Genomic DNA, 20331 nt, shown 5'->3' with positions numbered 1-20331 from the left:
CTGTAGAGACTTGCTTAAAGACAAACTCACTAGAACTCTCCCTGCAAATAGGAAATTGTTTTCATACAAAGCCATTTATGTTCCCTCTGCAAGGAGAGGGAAGAAAGTGTACACCCTTTCCCTATAGTTTTCCTCTTATAGGCAAACAACGCTTAAAACACTTGCCAAGCAGAAGCAGCTGTTGGATAAAAAATTATTTTGCCAAAGAACAATACAAAACTAGTTAGGTTTTTAAAAATGCCAAGGGAACCTGCTCCTATGAAAACAAAGTACACCTAACATGGAGGGCTTCAGTGAATACCAGAGCTCAATTTAGCGTGTGCAGATAGAGACACAGGGTTCTCGGATGGGCACAGGGTTCCTGAGTCTCAACTCCTAGGTGGTGAGGGCTCCAGCTGTTACTGGTTGGAACATCTATTTCTGTCAATTCCCTCCAAAGACTACCAGTAACACACTAATAGTTGAACAAGTCGGGTTTATTGCTTGTTGCAGCGAAGATGAACACACTCTCTGGGGAACCACAAGGTCTTAGTAAGGGGGTATCAATGGGACTTACTATAGGACGTGGGCTTTAATAAAGCACATGAGGCAACGCAGACAGGTCAAGTGAATGTGGGCAAACTCTACATGAGTTTCCTACGTACCATTCTTATTCTTGCAACTTTGTTTGGAATTATTTCTAAAAGAAAAACTGAAAGGAAATAATAAATCTAGTTAGGCTTCATATACGGGTGGGGCAAAAGTAGTTTACAGTTGCGAGGACGCGAAACACAGAGTGTCTTCTCGTACTATTATTTAATCATTGTATTATTTTCCATAATACTTTTGCCCCACCCTGTACATACACATACTAAAAGTTAAATTTAACCAGCTGTCAGCTGGGCCCTCTCACTCCCGTGAGATCTAGGTCAATGTGGCACAACCTCTTCTCCTTGTGGCCTGACTGAATTCCATAGCTGGGGGAGAATTAAAGCATGCCCAAGATTTCTGTGATTTCTCCTGATGCTAATGCACTATGTTCACCACTGCCTCTGGGCTCCCGTGATTCTCTTTTGTTTCTGCCCTCAGTGTCAACGTGGGTGTGAAACGTGGTCCCATCTGCTTACTTACAAAAAGCATTTGAGTGTTGCCGACTTTACAGAAGATGAGGGGGTCCTAAGGAGGAGGGACATAGTGCGCCACAGAGCAAACAACCTCACATCATACTTTAGACTCTCTGTTCTTAAAAAGCCTTTGGCCACATCAGCCCTTGAGATTTCTCCTTGCTGCTCCACCCTGTGCCATGCCAGCTCTCTGCCATCCTGCTGTCTTCCTCCGCCTTGTTGGTTTCTCTCTTCTCTTCTCTCTCTCTCTCAGAAATAAACCAAATTCTTTTCATTTTCTTCTGTTCAGCATTATCATTCTTTTATTCCACCGGTTCCTGCTAATACCAATAACTCTCATAAGCGGCTCTTTAAATGATTCATCCTAAGATTGTAAAAATTTCACCACTACCCAGAATCCACATTCCAGGTGGTGCCCAGCTATGGAAGGATGGACAGGAGACAGCTTTCAGCTGTCAGTTCTTTCAGAGTCTGCCTCAGATGCAGAGAACCTTGCTCAAGGTCATGCCCAGCCCTCAATGGCAGCTGTTGAATTGGACTGTCAGCTGATGACAACCCTTTTTGGCTGGGCAAGATGGCTCAGTCTCCCTCATGGACACGATCCTCACCCATTCATTCACTCATATGCAGGGTAGTGTTTCCTGCCCTGGTTTTGGCTCCAGCACCTTGCCCCACGCCAACATCAAAAATGAAGTAGTGGTTCCTTCTGATTAACCAAAGCCTTCCCCAGCCCAAGCCCTGCCTCTTCACTGTGTATTTTGTGCTCATTACCATCCTGTTGACCTCCACTTTCTCCAAAGTCTTTTGAAGACGTTTTCATTTTACAGTTATACGGCACATAATAATATCCTGATAACGTGTCTTTTCTCTAATTATCAGTGTCAGGGGATGTGGTAGTCACTTCACCTGTATTTTTTGTTTCTTTACTTCTGTCTTAAGCTGCCCCTCTATGCAATATGAAAAGAAAGAGGGAAGTGTTTAGTTGTTAGTCGTAATAAGGACCTGTACCAGAATGGCTGCCTCTGCCTGGTAAGTACTTAGTAACTCCAAACACAGTAAATAATCCATTCACATTGGATGCTTTTTAAATACTGTCTGGGCCACTTATTTCTTGTGTGACTTCTGTGTGAGTGTTTTTTCTTCTTTAACTTTGTGGGTCCTGACCAAGCCATTACTGACTACCACTCAGTCTGCTTCAGTGGTCCTTCTCCTCTTTTCATTTGTCTTAAAATAAGTAATCCACAAACTTCTATGCCCCAACTTTTCTGTTTCCTCCACACACACACTTGTTTTCTCTCTTTGGTCTTTACTGGCATGCATCAAACTCTCACCTTCATCAGGCTTGGCCTTGGCCTAGCCCCACCTTCAAGCTGGTACCCACACCAGAGAGTGAGGGCTCAGCTCACCTAGTAAGGTGAGGTTAAGTCGAAGAACTTTCTGCCTTTATTGGAGACCCAAAGGACTGAGCAGGACATTATACCTTGAGCCCCAGGACACACCAGGCAGGTCATGTCCCTGGTCTACTTCCAACAGGCGGGCCAGGTTGCTTGTCTGTGCCCTGAGTTGCTGCTCTCCTGGGTTGCAGGTAAACAAACATCTTGGTGTGCCCAGGCCTCTACCCTCGGCTTGCATCGCCATCAGCTGATGAGAGTTTGTTCCTGCCAGCCCTACTTCTTTTCCCCAATCTTCTCCCCCTTGTCTTTGATATATTTCCCCAGGTGCTGGGGCTTCTACTTCTGAACTAGACTTTTCACTCTCTGCTCCAGAAGCCACAAGCTCATTCTAGTGAGGTCAGTGTTTCCTCCTTGCTAGTTTCTTTTTGGATTTTATGTGCAGTTGGATTTAAGAGCCAGACACTGCTTCCCTAGCGTTTACCCAGCTTCCTTATTCCCACTACCTCCAACCTCTCTGTCCTTGCTTCCAGTATGTCAAGTGGCTTTGTGGTCGACAACCATTCTTCAGTTTACAACAATCTCTCTGCTGTGCAGATTACCTTGACATATATACCCAACCCCAGACCTTTCCTCCCATTCAGCCTGACTAATTTTCTTTTGGCTCTCTCCTCCTGCATATATCACTGACATCTCAGGTTGAGCTCAGCACATCCAAGCTGGATCCCATTCTTCTTCCCATTAACTAATTCCTTTTCAACTTCAGTTAATGGCATCATCATTTCCCAGTCACACAAAGCCTCCAAGGCCTTCCTCTTCTCCCCTTCCAAATAGTTGTTAGATCTTGTAGATTTAATTTCTTGAAAGCGGTTGAGCTACAGCATAGAGTAGAGATTACTGTGAAGCTAGAATGCCCAGTTCTACCACTAAATATCTGTATAACCTTGGGACAGCTATGGAATGCCTCTGCCTCAGTTGCCCCATCTGTTGGATAGGAACACTGATTGCACCTACAACACAGGGTTATCATGAGATTATATATGCTAAAGTATTCAGAACAGCACCTGGTGCGTTGTGAGTGCCACCCGTTGTTTACTGTTTGTATCTATTCCCCCCAGAGTATTTTCTCATCATGAACATCTTAGTTCAGATGTTCACTGAATTACTTCCTGAGCCTACAAACTGTTCTTCCCTCTCCCAGCTTGTCTCTCCACTCTGCTAGACAGAGCTTCCTCGAACATAGCTTTGGCCACTCCCTGCTTTTGCCCATCACCAGCAGTCCCCAGCTACCACCATCCCTCACTAGGAAGACTGAAATAGTTCCCCAGCTGCTCACACTGAATCCACCCTTGCTCTTTTCTAATCCCCTCTCTACCCTCCTGCCACACCTGATCTTGTAGCGTCCTTATTTAAAACACTTCGGTGGATTCCCAGTGGTCTTGGAATAATGTAGTTACAGGCTTGCTACTCAAAGTATGTCCCTGGAACCTGTTAGAAATACGGAATCTTGGTCTGCGTCGCAAGCCTGTTGAACCTGACTTTGCATTTTAACAAGATCCTCAGTGAGGTTTAAGAAGCCCTGTTCTTCAAGGTCCCAGGGGGTCTAGCCCTCTTTCTTCTGCAGCTATGTCCTGTTACTCTCTTCTGCTGTTTCTTGTGTCCCTGCCTCACTGACCTCCATTCAGTCCTTCCAATGTCTCAGGCTCCTCATCATCTCAGGGCCTGGTACCTGCTGTTTCCACAACCTGGATACTCTTTCCTTGATCCCTTTGCTTTTGCCTGGCCAGTTCCTTCAGACCTCAGCTCAACTGTCTTTTTTCTCAAAGAATGCCTTCCTGACTCCTAGGACCGGGCCAAATCCTTTTATTTTTCAGTTGCACAGCACCTTGTGCTTTTCTTTCAAAACATCTAATGCAATTTGTAGTTATATGCAGGGGTGAGCAAAAGTAGGTTTACAGTTGTTTGTATGGAAAAAGACAGGCAGGTTATGATTAGTGCAATAGCTTTATTAACTCAAAAGAATGTCATAATAGCACAGTGCACTTAGGTACAATCTTATAATTGCACAACTTACTGGCCTTCATTATTTACACATTGTGGTAGTCTTTGAAAATCAATAAACAAACCTTAATTTCAGTGACTTGCTTGGGTTAACCCCAGTGTCTCCTGAGGTGGTTGAATTCAAACCTACTTTTGCCCACCCCTGTATTGATTTGTGTGGATAGTTAATGAATGTGCATATTTCCTCCATGAAGACAGAAACTGTATCTGGTTTGCTCATTTGGCATTCCTCAGAACCTAGTACAGTGCCTGGACTGTTACAAGCACCTTATAAAATACATATCCCTTGACGGCTTCATTCATTCACTTAACATACATGTATTGTGTACCTACCACATGGGAGACACGGTGCCATGTGCTGGATATATAGTAAAGAGGAAAAACAGACCATTCTACTCTCATTGCAGTCTAGTGTGTGTGTGTGTGGGTAAGGGGAGAGGAGGGACAGACAAGCAAATAATCAGAAATAAATATAATATTACAACTGAGGTGAAACAAAGTACATAGTATTTGCATTCATGAGGGCTGGTCAGAGATATTATCCAACTGCTGCTACTAAATATGGAAAACATAAAGCTCAACAAGTATTTTTCTTTTTCAAAATACCTTTATTGAGATATTTCACATAACACACAATTCACTCATTGAAACCATACCTGTCAATGGCCTCTAGTATACTCATAGAATCATGTCATCATCACCACAAGTCTTAGAATGTTTTCATTTTCCCCAGGGAGACCCCTTTTCTGTTAGCCGGCACTCCTACTCTCCACTAATAACCGCTAATCTACCCTCTGTCTCTATAAATGTGTTGTTCTGGACACTTCATGTAAGCAGGATCACACAGCGTGATCATTTTTGAGTGCCTTCTTTCACTGGGCATAATATTTTCAAGTTTTATCTCTGCCGTAGCATTTATCAGCTCTTCATTTCTTTTTATTGCTAAATAATATTCCCTTGTACCACACATTTTTCTTAGCACAGCCAGAAACAGGGTGCCATTCTTCTGTATTCTCCACAGCCAAACAAATTCAATTCGTCATGTTTCTAGAAAAAGGTGACAGTAAGTAAATGCTGGCTGAGCCTTGCATGGGTGGTAGCAGCGTTTAGAAAGCTTCTGTCATGACTGACTTAATTCACTCAGCTCTCTTAGTCTATTTGGTATTCTGACTCACAAACGGAACTGATTCTATTTTGGCATTCTTTCTCTTTCTCCTGCTCTTAGTTCTTTGGTCTCTACTGACTTGCTGTATTAAATTACGCAAGTTACTTAAACTCTGTTTACTTAACTCCTCTGTGCTCTGTAAAATACACCCCGTCCAGCCTGCTTGTTTGCCAAAGCTGTTCAGAGACAATTTTTCATATGATATGCATCATCAGCTCCCACAGAAGGCAAAAGGAATTTGGTGTGTGGGGGTAGTCTGGGATCCAGTCCAAAATTAGTGCTCATCTGGAAGAAATATGGAAGCCTGATCCTCGCTTACTGGCGTTTTAATCACATTTACTTGTTGCCTTCTCTGGAAGGAACTTTGTAAATCTTTATCTCTTTTGTGCCTTTTCTATATAAGGTTAGATGAGTTTTAGTAAAAAAAAAATGTAGTGGAAAAAGCCTCTGAAATCCTCTACTGGCCAATTGTGAATCTAAGACCTGGTTTTGTGAACTTGGGGAAAAATTACCCATAACATTCAGAATTCTCTCTCTCTTTCTCTGTCTGGACCCCACCTTGGAAAGTAAAATCTAATTATGCTAAGATTATCACTCATCTGCTTGTGCAATTCTCTGTGCTGAATGCTCAGGAGGATGCGAAAGAAAGAAAATTTCTAATTTCAAAGGTCTCAAGGTCAAATGGAGAGATCAAAGGCACTACACGATGCAGAATGAGCTAAGGGACAAGAGGAGTAAAAGCGTTAATGCTCAGGGAGCAGAAACAAGAGAAGAGGTGGGGACACCACAAGCATAATTGCATGGGGGAAATCATCTGGACTATGTCTTGAAAGAGGTTAGAACTTTCAAGGTGAACATAGGAAATAGATAAATGTTTCAAAAGGGCTCTCCTGGAGTAGGGAGGCACAAAGCTACAATCTTAGATGTGTGAAAAATACAGCCGTGAAAAATAAAGCTGAAAAAGTAGGATGGAGGCCTTGAATACTAGACTAGGGAATCTGTTCAGGACAATTTAGGCAAAAGGACGTCAATGAAAGTCTTCGGCAGGATGTACTTCAAAACTGCACTACAGAACAGTTAACCTGGCAAGAAAGTGACACACGGATTGGCAGGAGAGGCTGCAGACTGGGCGTCAAACAGGTGGGTGCGGAGTCGAGGCAGGAACTCTGGAAAGAGCTGGCCTCTACAACAGGCTCTGACCTCCAGGTGCCGCGAACGTTAGGGGTAGACGCTCCAGGACAAAACTCGCTCCAGCTCTAGGGACTGGGAGGAGTCAAAGTTATAGCCACAACTCCAGGTGACGTTAGCGCTGAGATGCGACCTCCGATTGGCTACTCCTGCGGACAGTCCCAGAAGAAGGCGGTGTCCTGCCCCCGCCTGCTCCCGGCTTGGTGTGAGGCGGTCCCGGGCTGAGAGCCCGGGGAGCCCCGGGAGCCGCAGGAGCCCCGCACCAGACGCGGCTGAGACTTCGGGTGCAGCCACAGGGACCTGTAGCAGAGGTAGGCTGATGGGAGGCTAAGGGACGACTTCGGTGCCTCGGATACCGGAGTATCACCGCCCCCTTGAGAGAGCGCGGTGCCGGGGGTCTCCCTGGGCGGAGGATGGGGGCGATGGGTGGAGCCGGCGGGCAGGGACCCCAAGGATGGAAAGGGCTGGCGCAGGACACGCTTCCGCGCCTCCATCCGCAGCCTTCCGATTTCACCTCCCACCCGCCTCCAGGACCAGGGTCTCATTTGGGGGCGGTGGCCAGTGGCTCCTTCTCCCTAGTCTCTCGTGACATTTTGTTCGAAAAAACGGGGCCCGGATTTGTGGCGCGGAGGGGGCGCTCAAGGGGCGCACCCGGGAGCCTCGCGTTCCAGGCCGAGTGCCCCACGCAGTTAGGGATGCTGCGGCTTGGCCTCGGCTTCCTGGGAGTCCCGGTGTGATCTAGGGGACGAAACTTTTCAAAACTTTGAGAACCTTTTTCTGCACCCCTTTTTTGTTGCCGGATTATCAGAGTGCCCTTAGGTGACCCACCATGAAACTGCCCTGGCCTTGAAGTTACTACACCACTTATAAAAAAAGACGGAGCGTTTGAACCACAGATTTTGATGTTCGAAACACAATGGAAATAGAACTTAAACCATTTGCGCTGTAAAATTCCTGGTGCTGTGCTACCTGCAGGTCACTACTTTCTTTGTGAAAATGCCCGTCTCAACCCTCGATCGCTCAGCGATGTGTGTCCCCCAGGAGCTGTGGGGTGAGGAACAGGGCTGTTCTGACCAGTGCTACGGAAGGGCACAAGCTTTGCCCAAGTGGGACTGGGTGGTGGTCGGAAGGGTCCTTAAACAAGGCACGTCTCTGTGTGGTCAAGAAAGACATCTTTTCTGCTTTAGGGGGCAAAAACAAAAATACACAGTTACCTGGCCAAGTTAAGCTGTTGCCTAAAAGGAGAGAATTAAAGAATATGAGTGGCTACCCTGAACTTCGTCAGGGTAAGCCTAAGTAGATGAATTCACTCTTTTCTTTTTCTTTCCCTTTTGGGATTTGGAAGAGAAACAGGAAGTCAAAGATTCAGAGAAAAAGAGCTTTCACTCCACAATTGTAAACAGTTAATTTTGTGTCAGTAAATATTTCCAAAAGTCACTGGGGGCATGTGGAAAACCAAGCCATTTTCCTGTCCACTGCAGTGAAGAGAGATTACTTTCAAACTCAACCTAGTAATGACTTTTATTTAACAAGTGGGTGTAGATCCCAAAGGTATATAATTGGTTCTATAAAATCAGTGATAATGGAGAAGGATAGTGGATATTGTTCAAAATTAGAATCTTATTCAAGATGATGCATCAACAAGATGCATCAAGATGATGCATCAAGATGATGGCAGTTACTTCATACTAACTGAAGTTACAGAGTGAAATGAGGAAATCAGGCGTCTAGACCTCGGGGCAGATCATTAACCAACCAATCTAGTTTTGAATTTTTTAAAAGATTATGATCCTATTAATAGGGAATGTAGACATTCAATGCCAGTAATATTTTAAGGTTCTGCTACTTCACTGTAAAATAGGTAATTAAGATAGCCAAAGAAATGAATAGGCATGTTTAACTTAGAATTTATATATTATGTCATTTTCATAGCAAAGTACTTAGAAAGATATATGTCTGATTTTTGTTGTATTTGAGGTTAAGAATGATCTCTAAATTATTTGAGTTAATGGTGGAATTCTTTTTTTTAGATTTTTTTAATTGACTGATTTTTTTTTTAGAGAGAGAGAAAGGGTGGGAGAGAGAAGTTTTGATTTGTTGGTCCACTTATTTATGCATTCATTGGCTGCTTCTTATATGTGCTCTGACTGGAGATTGAACCCACAACCTTGGCGTATCCGGACGATGCTCTAGCCAGCTGAGCTGCCTGGCCAGGGCCAATGATGCAGTCTTTGACAGGGATAACTGCAAACAATGGATTGTTAAATTTGTAAATGTTAACCTAATAAATATTCACTTAAATTCTTACCTTTTCTTTACTCATTTGTAAATACATACTTTTAAAAAATTTAGGTATAATTCACAAACCATTACATTTACCCTTTTAAAGTATACAGTTCAGTGGTTTTTAGTATTTTCACAAGGTCGTGCAACCATTAGCACCATGTAATTCTACAATATTTTTATCACTCCAAATGGAAACCCCAGATGGATCACCATTGCACCCTCTTCACAGTCCTTGGCAACCACCAACCAATTTTCTGTTTCTTAGGATTCACCTGTTTCATATAAATGGAATCACACCATATGGGGCCTTTTATGTCTGGCTTCTTTCACTTGGAACTTAGGGTAATGTTTTCAAGATTCATCCATTGTAGCCCAAGTACATCTGATGATGGACATTTGGATTATTTCTACCTTTTGGCTATTTGAACAATGCTGCTATAAACATTCGTGTACAAGTTTTGGTGTGGAGTTACATATTCAATTTTCACAGTTAAATGCTCATATACTTAGCGTTAGAGTTGCTGTGTCATATGGTAACTTGATGTTAAAACTTTTGAGGAACCTTTAAAACTATTTTTCAAAGAGCTGTTCCATTTTTACGTTCCCAGTAGCACTGTGTGAGAGTTCCAAGTTCTCTATATACTCACCAACACTGTTATTACATGTCTTCTTTATTATTATAACCATCCTATTTGGTGCATTGTAGTATGTTATTGTGATTATGATTTGCATTTTCCTTTGTAGCTAATGATGTTAAACATCTTTTCAAGTGTTTATTGACCATTTATTTGTATATATTCTTTAGAGAAATGTCTATTTAGACCCTTTGGCTACTTTTTAGTTGTTTTTGTTGCTGAGTTGTAAGAGCCCTTCATGTATTCTGAATACAGGCCCCTTATCAGAGGCAGGATTTGCAAGTATTCCAGTTCTTTGGGCTCTCTTTCACTTTCTCCGTGGTGTCCTTTGAAGCACAAAAGTTTAAAATTTGTTTGAGGTCCAATTTATCTATTTTTCTTTGATTACTTATGCTTTACACATCATATCTAAGAAATTGTTTTCTATCCAGGGTCACAAATACTTGTGTGCTTTCTTCTAGAAGTTTAGAGTGTAGGCTTTTACATTTAGGTCTTTGATTCGTTTTGAGAGTGCTGTTTTTTTTTTCCAAACAATGTGGTTGACATTATATATATATTTTTAAGATTTCATTTATTTATTTTTAGAGAGGGAAGGGAGGGAGGAAGAGAGAGAGAAACATCAATCAATGTGCAGTTTCTGGGGGCCATGGCCTGCAACCCAGGCATGTACCCTGACTGGGAATCGAACCTGTGACACTTTGGTTCACAGCCCACTCTCAATCCACTGAGCTACACCAGCCAGGGCTGACAGTGCTGTTTTTTAAAAAAACTATTCTTTCCCCACTGAGTGGTCTTGGAACTTTTGTCAAAAATCAACTGAATGTGAAGTTTTAATTCTGTATTCTTAATTTTATTCCAGATATCCAATGTCTATCTTTATGCCAGTGCCACATAATCTTGATTACTGTAGCTTTATAGTAACTTCAGAAATTTATAGAAATTGGAACATTTGAGCCCTCTAGCTTTTCAAGATTGTTTTGGCTTTTCTGAGTCCCACGAATTTCCATATGCATTTTAGGATCAGCTTGTTAATTCCTGCAAAAAATGCAGTTGGAATTTTGGTAGGGATTGCATTGAATGTGTGTATCCATTTGCAAGTGTTAATGTCGTCACAGTAGTAAGTCTTCCAATCTATGAATGTGTGATGTCTTCCATTTATTTAGGTCTCTTTAAATTTCTTTCAGTAATGTTTGGCAGTTTTCAAAGTACAAGACTTATACTTTTATTGTTAAATTTATTCCTCAGTATTGAATTCTTTGTGATGCTATTATAAATGGAATATATTCTTGATTTTGTGTTTGGATTTTTTCCTGGATTAATCTGGTATCCTGAAACTTTGCTGAGCTCAAGTAGTTCTAGTAGTTTTTTATTGATTCCTTAGAATTTTCTATGTATAAGATCATGAGATTTGAAAATAGAGGTAGTTTTAGTTTTTCCTTTCCAATCTGGATGCTTTCTATTTCATTTTCCTGCCCTGGATAGAACCTCAAGTACAACCATGACTAAAAGTGGCGAAGGCGGACATCCTTGTCTTATTTTTTATCTTAGGTGGATCAGTCATTGACCATGTTAGCTGAGGGCTTTTTGTAGATGCTCTTTATCAGGTTAAGGAAGTTCCTTTCTATTAACTAGTTTGTTAAATGTTTTTATCATGAAAAGCTGTTGAATTTTGTTGAGTGTTTTTCTGCATCTATCAAAATGATTATGTGGTCTTTGTGTTTTATTCTATTCATATGGTGAATTATAATGATTGATTTTAATTTGTTAAAAACATGTTGGTGTTATTTTAAAAGCTGTAGTAAGTTTACAGTAAAAGATAAACAAATTATTTTAAATGTAGTGCAAAAATTAACCAACATGAAATAGATTCTTCTTGTTGCTCTAGAAGAGTGTGCCTACATTTCTGTGCAATGATATAAGTGGTTCAAGACTTAAGGATATCCATTTCAGTACTGTTTTTTTAAAGATTTATTTATTTTATTTTTAGAGAGGGAAGGGAGGGAAGGAGAGAGAGAGAGAGAGAGAGAGAGAGAGAGAGAGAAAGAAACATTAATGTGTGGTTGCTGGGGGCCATGGCCTGCAAACCAGGCATGTGCCCTGGCTGGGAATTGAACCTGCGATGCTTTGGTTTGCAGCCCACGCTCAATCCACTGAGCTTTGCCAGCCAGGCAGGACCGCTTTTTATTTGTAATATTTCATCCATGTTTTCTTCCCTTGTCCACTCTAAAGCTAATGAGAGAAATGAAGTAGCGGTAGAATGGAGAAAAAGTTTGTGACTGATGGATTGCATTACTTACTCCTACATCCTTGGTAGTAAATGCTAATGTGGATAATGAAAAAGGTCATTAACAAGGCTAATATCATTAGGAAAAGAACTCAGAAAACAATGAGGTGAGGCTTCTATAAAAACAAAAGAAATGAAAAGAAAATGATTTTTAGCGTTACAATTATAAGTTTCCCTTAAATTATGGTGAGAACTTAGGAGCAACTAGAGGCTTTGACGTGTTGTGGTGCTCTTAATAAAGACAATTTTGTTTATATTTATTTCTAAATTATTGAGTGATGTAAGTATTTTTTATTCATTGATTTTTAGAGAGAGAAGAAGGGAGAGAGACACACACACATATATTTGTTGTTTAACTTATTTATGCATTCATTGGTTGCTTCTTGTATGTGCCCTGATCGGAAATCGAACTCACAACCTTGGCATACTAGGATGGTATTCTAACCAACTGAGCTACCCGGCCAGGGACTTGAGTGATATAAGTATTGAATACTGAGTGAAAACTGATTGAAACATAAAACACTATTTATGCCAGGAAAATAATCTTTTGTGAATTTAAAAACTGGTATAGGTTAGGGTTATATTATACTAAATATTGGGAAAATAAATTTTGTTAGTATGTGAGGGAGACATATTTTTGTCAAGCAAAAGAACGGAATAGTACACCTTCAACTAGAGTACTAGCCTTGGGTTCTGAGAGTTTTGCTGTCACATATTTCCCATGAATGGGGCTTGGCTCCTCCAGGAGATCCATTTCTAATGAAAATTTTATCAGTTCATAGCAAGACCAATTCAGAAATATCAAGACATCTTATCAAATGGCTTGTGTGGGACTAATCTCCTTCAAAAGGAAAGTTAATATGGAAAACACCGATTCCAGATTTATTTACTTACAATAGGTGATTCCAAATTTCACATTTACACATTTTCTCTTCTTGCACCAAATAAAAATTATGTAAGCTTGTCTAGGGTTATAATTCTTTGCCAGTTAAATAATGGATTTTTGCTTTGAAGAACAACCTGGACTTGCATGAATTTAGGATGGTGATAAGTGATAATTATATATCCAAGCCTTAATTGTAGTAGTGGTATAAAGCTTCTTTAAGTTATTCTATCATGCTAACAATGGATGTATAACATATATAACAATTCTGTAAATATATATGATCTATATTATAATTCTGTGGATTTAAAGATGTGGTAAAATTATGAGCTGATAGATTTAAAATTTTTATCTGTTGGGCAGAGCTAAAATCAGTATAGTGCTCTGCTTATAGTGCTATTACACTGTTTAAAGTGCTGTTAAAAACAGCAGTATTTAATTTCTTCCTCATAACATACCCATGAAGAAGAACTGTGTACTATGATCATGTCCCCGTTTTTCTAGACTGAACATGCTGTGACATAGAAAGGTTAGGTTTGTAGAAAGTTAATGAGCACAGTGAGGCCTCCAACCCTGGCTCACCGTCTCCCACTAAGTAAGTCCTTTTGGTGAGCTATTACCAGTTCTGGAATTTCTCCTTGAATACAAAATTCGTATCTAGATATCCTTAGATGGTGACTAGAATGTGTACATTGGGCGATCTAATGAATTTCCTGAATGCTAATTGGTATTATGCCATTTGAATGTTTCTTTTCTAGAAGAAATATGGCAGAGCTTTCTGAGACAGAAGGACCAGTAGACTGGAAAGAACGATGCGTAGCTCTGGAGTCCCAGCTCATGAAATTTAGAGTTCAAGCAAGCAAGATAAGGGAGCTCCTAGCAGAGAAGGTAAGCTTTTCTTCCTAACCTTTATTATTAAACACCAGCTATTTAGAACCTCTTGCATTTATAATAAGTAATCTCAGTATTTTGATGGTAAACATTTAAAATATAATGAATATAATTTAACTTTCTGTCAGGGCTTTGAAACTCTATTTGGCATAGTCTTTTGCCAGTTTTAGAATAAATTGGACATTAAGACAAAAAGCATTTCTTTGCAAATGCTAGTGGAATATGTAGGCATTGTGTGTATTTGATGAGTGTGGAGTGCATTCATTCCAGAGAGAAAAGCTATAATTTATTTGGTTTTACAAGAGAAGTATGACAGAATTTTGATCTACTTAAATGTTTAAGAAAGTCAGGTTTAAAGTTATTATAGAAGAACATTCCCTATTGATAGTAAAATGTGTTTATACTATTAATATATTTGAAACTATGCCATTATTTAGGAATTTATTCTGACTAACCATATATTACTAAACCATCATCTCAGCTAGAATTGAACTGAATATAATTATATGCTTCTCTTAATAGTTCTAATAATTTAATTAAAATTTTATTTTATTATCTTTTAATGTTTTTATGTATGCATTTAGATCTAAACCCAAGCATATTTATACACACATAAACATAAGTTATAATGTTAATATACTATGTCTGATTTCCAAAGATGTAAAAACACCCCACCCATTACTTCATGCTTGGGAGGATCTCTGTGTGTCTTATCCTTCAGCCTTCATAGTCTGTTCATTCATATCTTAATTCATTTGACAAACACTTCTTGCATCCCATGGGCAAGACATGTGTAGTATGTATGGTCTTATTCTCAAGAATTTTGGGGGCATGCATATGTATGAAGTCAATAGATAAATTCATTTACCATTTATTTGTTCTTTTATTCATTCAACAAACATCCATTGAGGGGTGGTTATGTGACAGACACTGCTCTTAATGCTACAGTTACAATTGTGAACAAGACAACCCTTGTTCCTATTTCCAGGGAACTTGGGTTCTAGATCTGCACTGTCCAGTATGGCAGCCACTAGCCACAAGTGGCTGTTGAGCATTTGAAATAAGGCTGGTGAAAGTGAAGATGTGTTGCAAATGTAAAACACACACCAGACTTCAAAGATTTAGTACGAAAAAAAGAATGTAAAATATCTCAGCACTAATTTTCATATTGCTATATGTTGACATGATAATATTCATTTGGATATTGGGTTAAATAAAGGTATTGAAAATAATTTTATTTATCTCTACTTTTTTGAGTACTGGAAAATTTAAATTTATGCATGTACTCACATTGTATATTTTTATTGGGCAATGCTGTCTGGGTGAATGGATAAATGATAATAATAGTCATTCAAAACTGGTCAGAAGAATTTACAGGTGGTTTCTTAAACTCTAGTCTGTGTAATCCTTGCTATCATATTTCTAAAAATGATAACCTTAAATCTTCCTTTCATTGCTAGCTAAGAATCTTTTGGTACAGAGGCATTCTAATGATAACATTTACATCACTAGAATCCAGTATAACATCATTCAGGTTGAACTTTCATATATGTCATCTTAAACTTTTGTGCTTTAATGTCTTTTAAATGGAAAGATTAAAGTTATCTCATTCAGTTTGAGTCAGAGGGTGACCCAGTAATAGTCTTTGTAGAATAAATCTCCGATTCAATTTGCTATTAGAATTTAAATTATAGCTTGAAAAAAATACCAGTTTGAGTTTCTCCAAACTGGGAAAGCTTATCCTAACTCAAAGTTAGTGATGCATGTTTTGTTTTTGCTCTTCTCTCTATAAAGATCATTTCCCGGGATATACTGTGTTTTATCTGGACTTTCCACACTGCTAACCACCCCATATAATGATTTTGTCAAGATTGCCAATTTTATCCTTGTTGCCTTCCAGATGTTGCCTTCGCCTCTCAAGCAGTGGGCGCACTGTGGGCCACAGCCTGCTCGAAATTCTCTTGGTTCCCTTGACTTCTATACTCTCCTGGTTTCTTTATGGACTAAACATTAGTTATGCTTGTGTGGTTTCCAATTAATAGACCTTTAAATTCTGAATTTGGTGGCAATATTTGTTCTTTAGCAGGCTTGTTGCAACAAAAATTTTTGAGTGCCCATTTTTTTAAACTTCGCATCATTTTTCTCTACAGGTAAAATTATAAATAGCTTTTCGATGATGTATTTATGTTACTAGATTTTTTTTGTTAGTGAAACAATTTTGAGAGGAATAGTGTTTCAAAATTTCTGTTTTAGTTGTGGTTTCTTTTTCTTCCTCTTTTTTTTTTCTTTTTGGTCTTTTGTATTTCGTGTCTGTGACTTAAATCTTTTGCCAGATCTAAGAGATGGAATTACTCACATGTGCTTCATACAGTGGAAAGTGGATAAGTATGCCAAGTTACTCATGATTTTCCAGTAAATAGATTCAACACCAAAATGAGAATAACATTTTTCACAATATTTTCTGTTATATTCCATTATGAAATACTTTTCTCTGGATTGAAAATGACTTTTGGTACCCATCCATGTTTTAACAAAAATACCAAGTATTGATTTATTATGTGCTCAGCACTTTATATAGATATAATTTATTTAATTCTTCTAACAACCTGTGAAGTAATACATTTTATTGTTTCCATTTTACAGACTAGGAAACTGATGCTTACTCCGTGCAGGCAATTTTCTAAGTGCTTTATGTAAATTAACCTTTCAGTCCTTACAACAACCCCTTCAGTCAGGTACTAATATAATTCATATTTACATAGTGGGAAACTTTGGCACATAGCAGTTATTTAGCTTGTCTGAGTTTGTGCCAAAAAGTAAGTGATGGAGCCAAGATTTAAAACCAGGCATTCTGCTTTTAGAGCCTGAATGCTTACCCATCACCCTATATGGCCTCTCTCGTCTAGTTTTATTACCACATTCCTTGTTTTCTCCAATATATTTACCCACTCATCTATTCTGTCTTCTGCTATTCAGCCATGCAACGACATATAAATCCATCTCTGCTTGGGGGCAGGTATGTGTGTGTTAGGATGTGTGTATGTATGTAGTAATAACAATTTATAACATTGCATTTTTTTCAAAGCAAACCCTATTGCATTGCTTCTACATGCCAACTTGAGTCAACTACTGCATTCCACAGGTCAGTCTGGTCCCATTCATACCCACTGGATTTATGTTAGGACCAATCTGCCCTGTAGCTTTTCCCCTAATAGTTCTCTGAAACCTTCCCTCCAAAAGTATGTCAGCCCTAGGCTGAAGGTTCTTGAAAGAATACTAATTTGACTGTTTAGCTCTTGGCCAAGAATTGTAGCCAGGTTTTCTTTTCTGCAGTAGTTTTGGTTCTCAGTTCTGTTCTATTGGCACTGGCTATAGTCATCTAACACTAGGTGCTAACTAGGGTTCCTAAGCAATTAGTATGACTGTTAACTAGTTTAAACCCCAGAGTAACCTTATGAGTAACTGTTATTATTCCCAATCTAAGTATAGTGACATTAAGACTGAGAGTATTTGAATAGTGTGCCTGATATCACACAGCTAAAAATTGCAGAGCTGGCATTAAACCTTAGTTCTTTCACACTTTCTTGTGATACAGTTAATGAAGTGCCTAGCATGTAGAAATAACTCATTGTTATTTTCCCATAGCTTTCTAAGTGAATATACTGGTTAAGTGTGCAAGGGGATGACATAAACAAATGTAATTACTGATTAATAAGAAATATCTTCCTGAATTTTTTAGGAGAGATGTGTGAGAGGATCTCAGAGTACTTTTATAATGAAAGGCATATTTTGATTATATACACCTTGTGTTCTTTGGGTATGGAGTAGGAGAATACATGGAATTTTTTTAAAAAAGAACTATCTTGCATTTTTCATCATAATTTCCAAGTAACTTGGAATATTGAAGTTTTTGAAGAAAAAGGCCTTATTGAAGTCTTGGGCAAATGCTGCTGTAAGTGGGAGAGGTCTTTAGAGGAATTTAAGGAATGGTGTTGGAAATATCTCTAGTATGCCAAATATAAACTCTTCAGGGAAGCTGAGATGTAAGTAGTTTTCCTACTTTACAGTATTATTACTTTTCTCAATCAGGGAAGGAAAAGGAAAAGCTTCATTTTAAGTTGAAGGGAATGTTATTCCCTATGGGTTAGATTTTCTGTGACAGGAAAAGAGTGAAAAATATGCAGTTTTTCTGTATGTCTGAATCACCTAATGCTGCCTTTACCTGGTACAGCATGACTGTCTGAGGTTTCTGGTCTCTTGACCTTCCTTTTGCGAATGTGATTCCCCGGAGGTGGTCTGGAATCCTCCCCTAGACAGGAGGAGTCCTTGGACAGCACGATATTTGCTTTTCCTGTAACCACGATTACCCTATTTAAATTCCACATTCCTTCAGTCTGTCTGTTGCCTCACCTAGTATTTCACAGTGCCTAACAGAAATTATATGTATTCTAACAATAAGACTTTACAGGCTAATTTAAATGTCATTTTGGGGGCTACTGACTGCAGATACTTATTATTACAAAATGGTGATAGAGTCTTTTGTTTCATGGGTCCTATGGGAAAAAGTCAGGAAGAGAGATACTTGGGGAATTGCTGTCTGCTGTAGTATGTATAAAAGTTCTGCGTATTCCGTGTAACGTAGCCAGTCTACAATACTTGGAACACTAAGCATTAAGCGTGGCGGCATTACGATCCAAGATCAGGGGCGGATTTTCCTGTGCCGTTTGCTGCTGTGTTCACTCTGGCTGCAGAGAACACCTGCAGTAATCAAAGCAGTAGGTTTAGATTTTGCTACTTCATTTTGTTATTGTATTAAGTGGCCAGTTCATGATATACTTATTTTTGTCCAGTGCTTGGTATGGGCAGCAGGTCATCCAAGTTTCTTTTAGTGACTTAGTATGGGTTAGTTGTGGAATTGGCCCAAGCTTTACGTGATGGTTTGCATTACAAAAGGAAAAACTTACATGAATATTTCGTACATTGCTTTATTTTAACTGTTTTGCAAAGTTATTTCCCAGCTTGAATGATTATAAAAACAATCACTCCAAATTGAAGTATTGCCTTTCATACTATTTTTATGTTTAAACTGATTTTAAAGTATTCTAAACTTCACTGGAGATACTTAAATGTGTATTTCCACTTATGTAATGTGACCCGTTCAGTATTTACGATCAAGAATATAGACTGTTAAAACGTAATTGATTTCTCTTATCAAAGTTTATATTACATTTACTGGATTTTTGTTATGTGGTATTCATTACTCCTGTCTTAACCATTGTTGTGTGACTAAATAAATACGCTCAAAATCTGGGGATAAATTGCTTAGCTTATTTGCTATTCAGTGGTAGAATTCTGTTAGCATCTCAAATTTCAAATTTAGTCTCTCGTGGTTCTACCTCTGTCCCTGTGTTTCCTTCTGTAACAGGTTCCTTGAGAACAGACAGCTCCTATTATGAATGTTAATATGATTTTAAGTTACCAGTAAAACATTCCTAGGCTGAAAGAATAGCATCCAAATGACAGAAATAAAGACAAATGCTTTACATCTAAGAATTTTGTGGTTTACTATATCTAGGGCTGATTTTCATATGGTTTCGTGTAAGTATACATTGGGTGTGGAGTTTATAAACACCAAAGCCGCTGTGGGTCAACGGAAAGAGCACTGTGGAAGCAGAACATGATCACCCAGAGTCCCAGCAATGCCACCGGGCGGGAGCGTGAGGCATGCTCCTGCTGAGCATCAGTTTCCTAGCCTTTGAGAATAACAAATTCTGCCTATGGTGGGGCTGGAAAATCATATAGTTGAAAGTTCCTGGTTCCTAAACACTAATTTGAATTTTTTTAAAGTTCTCTTCTGTTTCCCGATTTAGCTTTCTTTCCTCCGATTACTTTCCTATTTTTATTTTTGTTATTTTTTTTCAAATTGGAAGTTTTTCTCAAAACATCTGATGCTCTTTGGTAGCCCACTTACATTTAAGCATGGGACATCTGAAAAGTTGACTGGTAATTGTGTATAAATACTCAGGGCTGGTCAACTGTCAATCTCGGTTTTAAAGGGTGAGTGGGTAGGAGACCACTTCCTACACCATGAGCCCATAAGTGCCCCAGTTGTTGGACTGATGCCCTCCAAACAGTTTACTCAGTTTCACAAGAGAAGAATGTTTCAACTTTTAACAGAAAGTAAATGCTCAGCTGCTGGACATTCAGCACATGAGGATGAGGGAGAAGGTTTCAGGGAATTAGTTGACTCATATTTCCCACTGATACCTGTTATTGTGGGGTCCACACCTTCTTCCTCCCTCTAGGTCTTTACCGGGATCTACAGGGCAGTTAGTTCCCAGGAGGAGAAGCTAGGGGCCCTCTAGTCCTTATTCTAGGGTGTGGTTTCTTTTACTCTACCAAAAAACGAAGGGATTAAGTGAATAGATGCATATTTAATGGTGA

At 39.3% G+C, this 20331-nt stretch overlaps 1 protein-coding gene across 1 annotated transcript in view; it reads left to right on the top strand.

Annotated features, from left to right (window-relative positions):
- The first annotated feature begins 7093 nt into the window (after positions 1–7093).
- The window catches only part of PLEKHH2 (pleckstrin homology, MyTH4 and FERM domain containing H2), a 98599-nt gene continuing 85361 nt past the window's right edge, over positions 7094–20331 (top strand). The window contains exons 1-2 of the mRNA XM_045828780.1: positions 7094–7219; positions 13755–13884. Coding sequence (XP_045684736.1) covers positions 13762–13884 — 123 coding nt within the window. The 5' untranslated portion in view covers positions 7094–7219; positions 13755–13761. The remainder of the gene's footprint in view (positions 7220–13754; positions 13885–20331) is intronic.

This window comes from Phyllostomus hastatus, unplaced genomic scaffold, assembly GCF_019186645.2.
Source record: "Phyllostomus hastatus isolate PE091 unplaced genomic scaffold, TTU_PhHast_1.1 phas_scaffold_78, whole genome shotgun sequence".
NCBI classification, from domain to species: Eukaryota; Metazoa; Chordata; class Mammalia; order Chiroptera; family Phyllostomidae; genus Phyllostomus; species Phyllostomus hastatus.
This window is presented reverse-complemented; position numbering and strand designations above follow the sequence as displayed.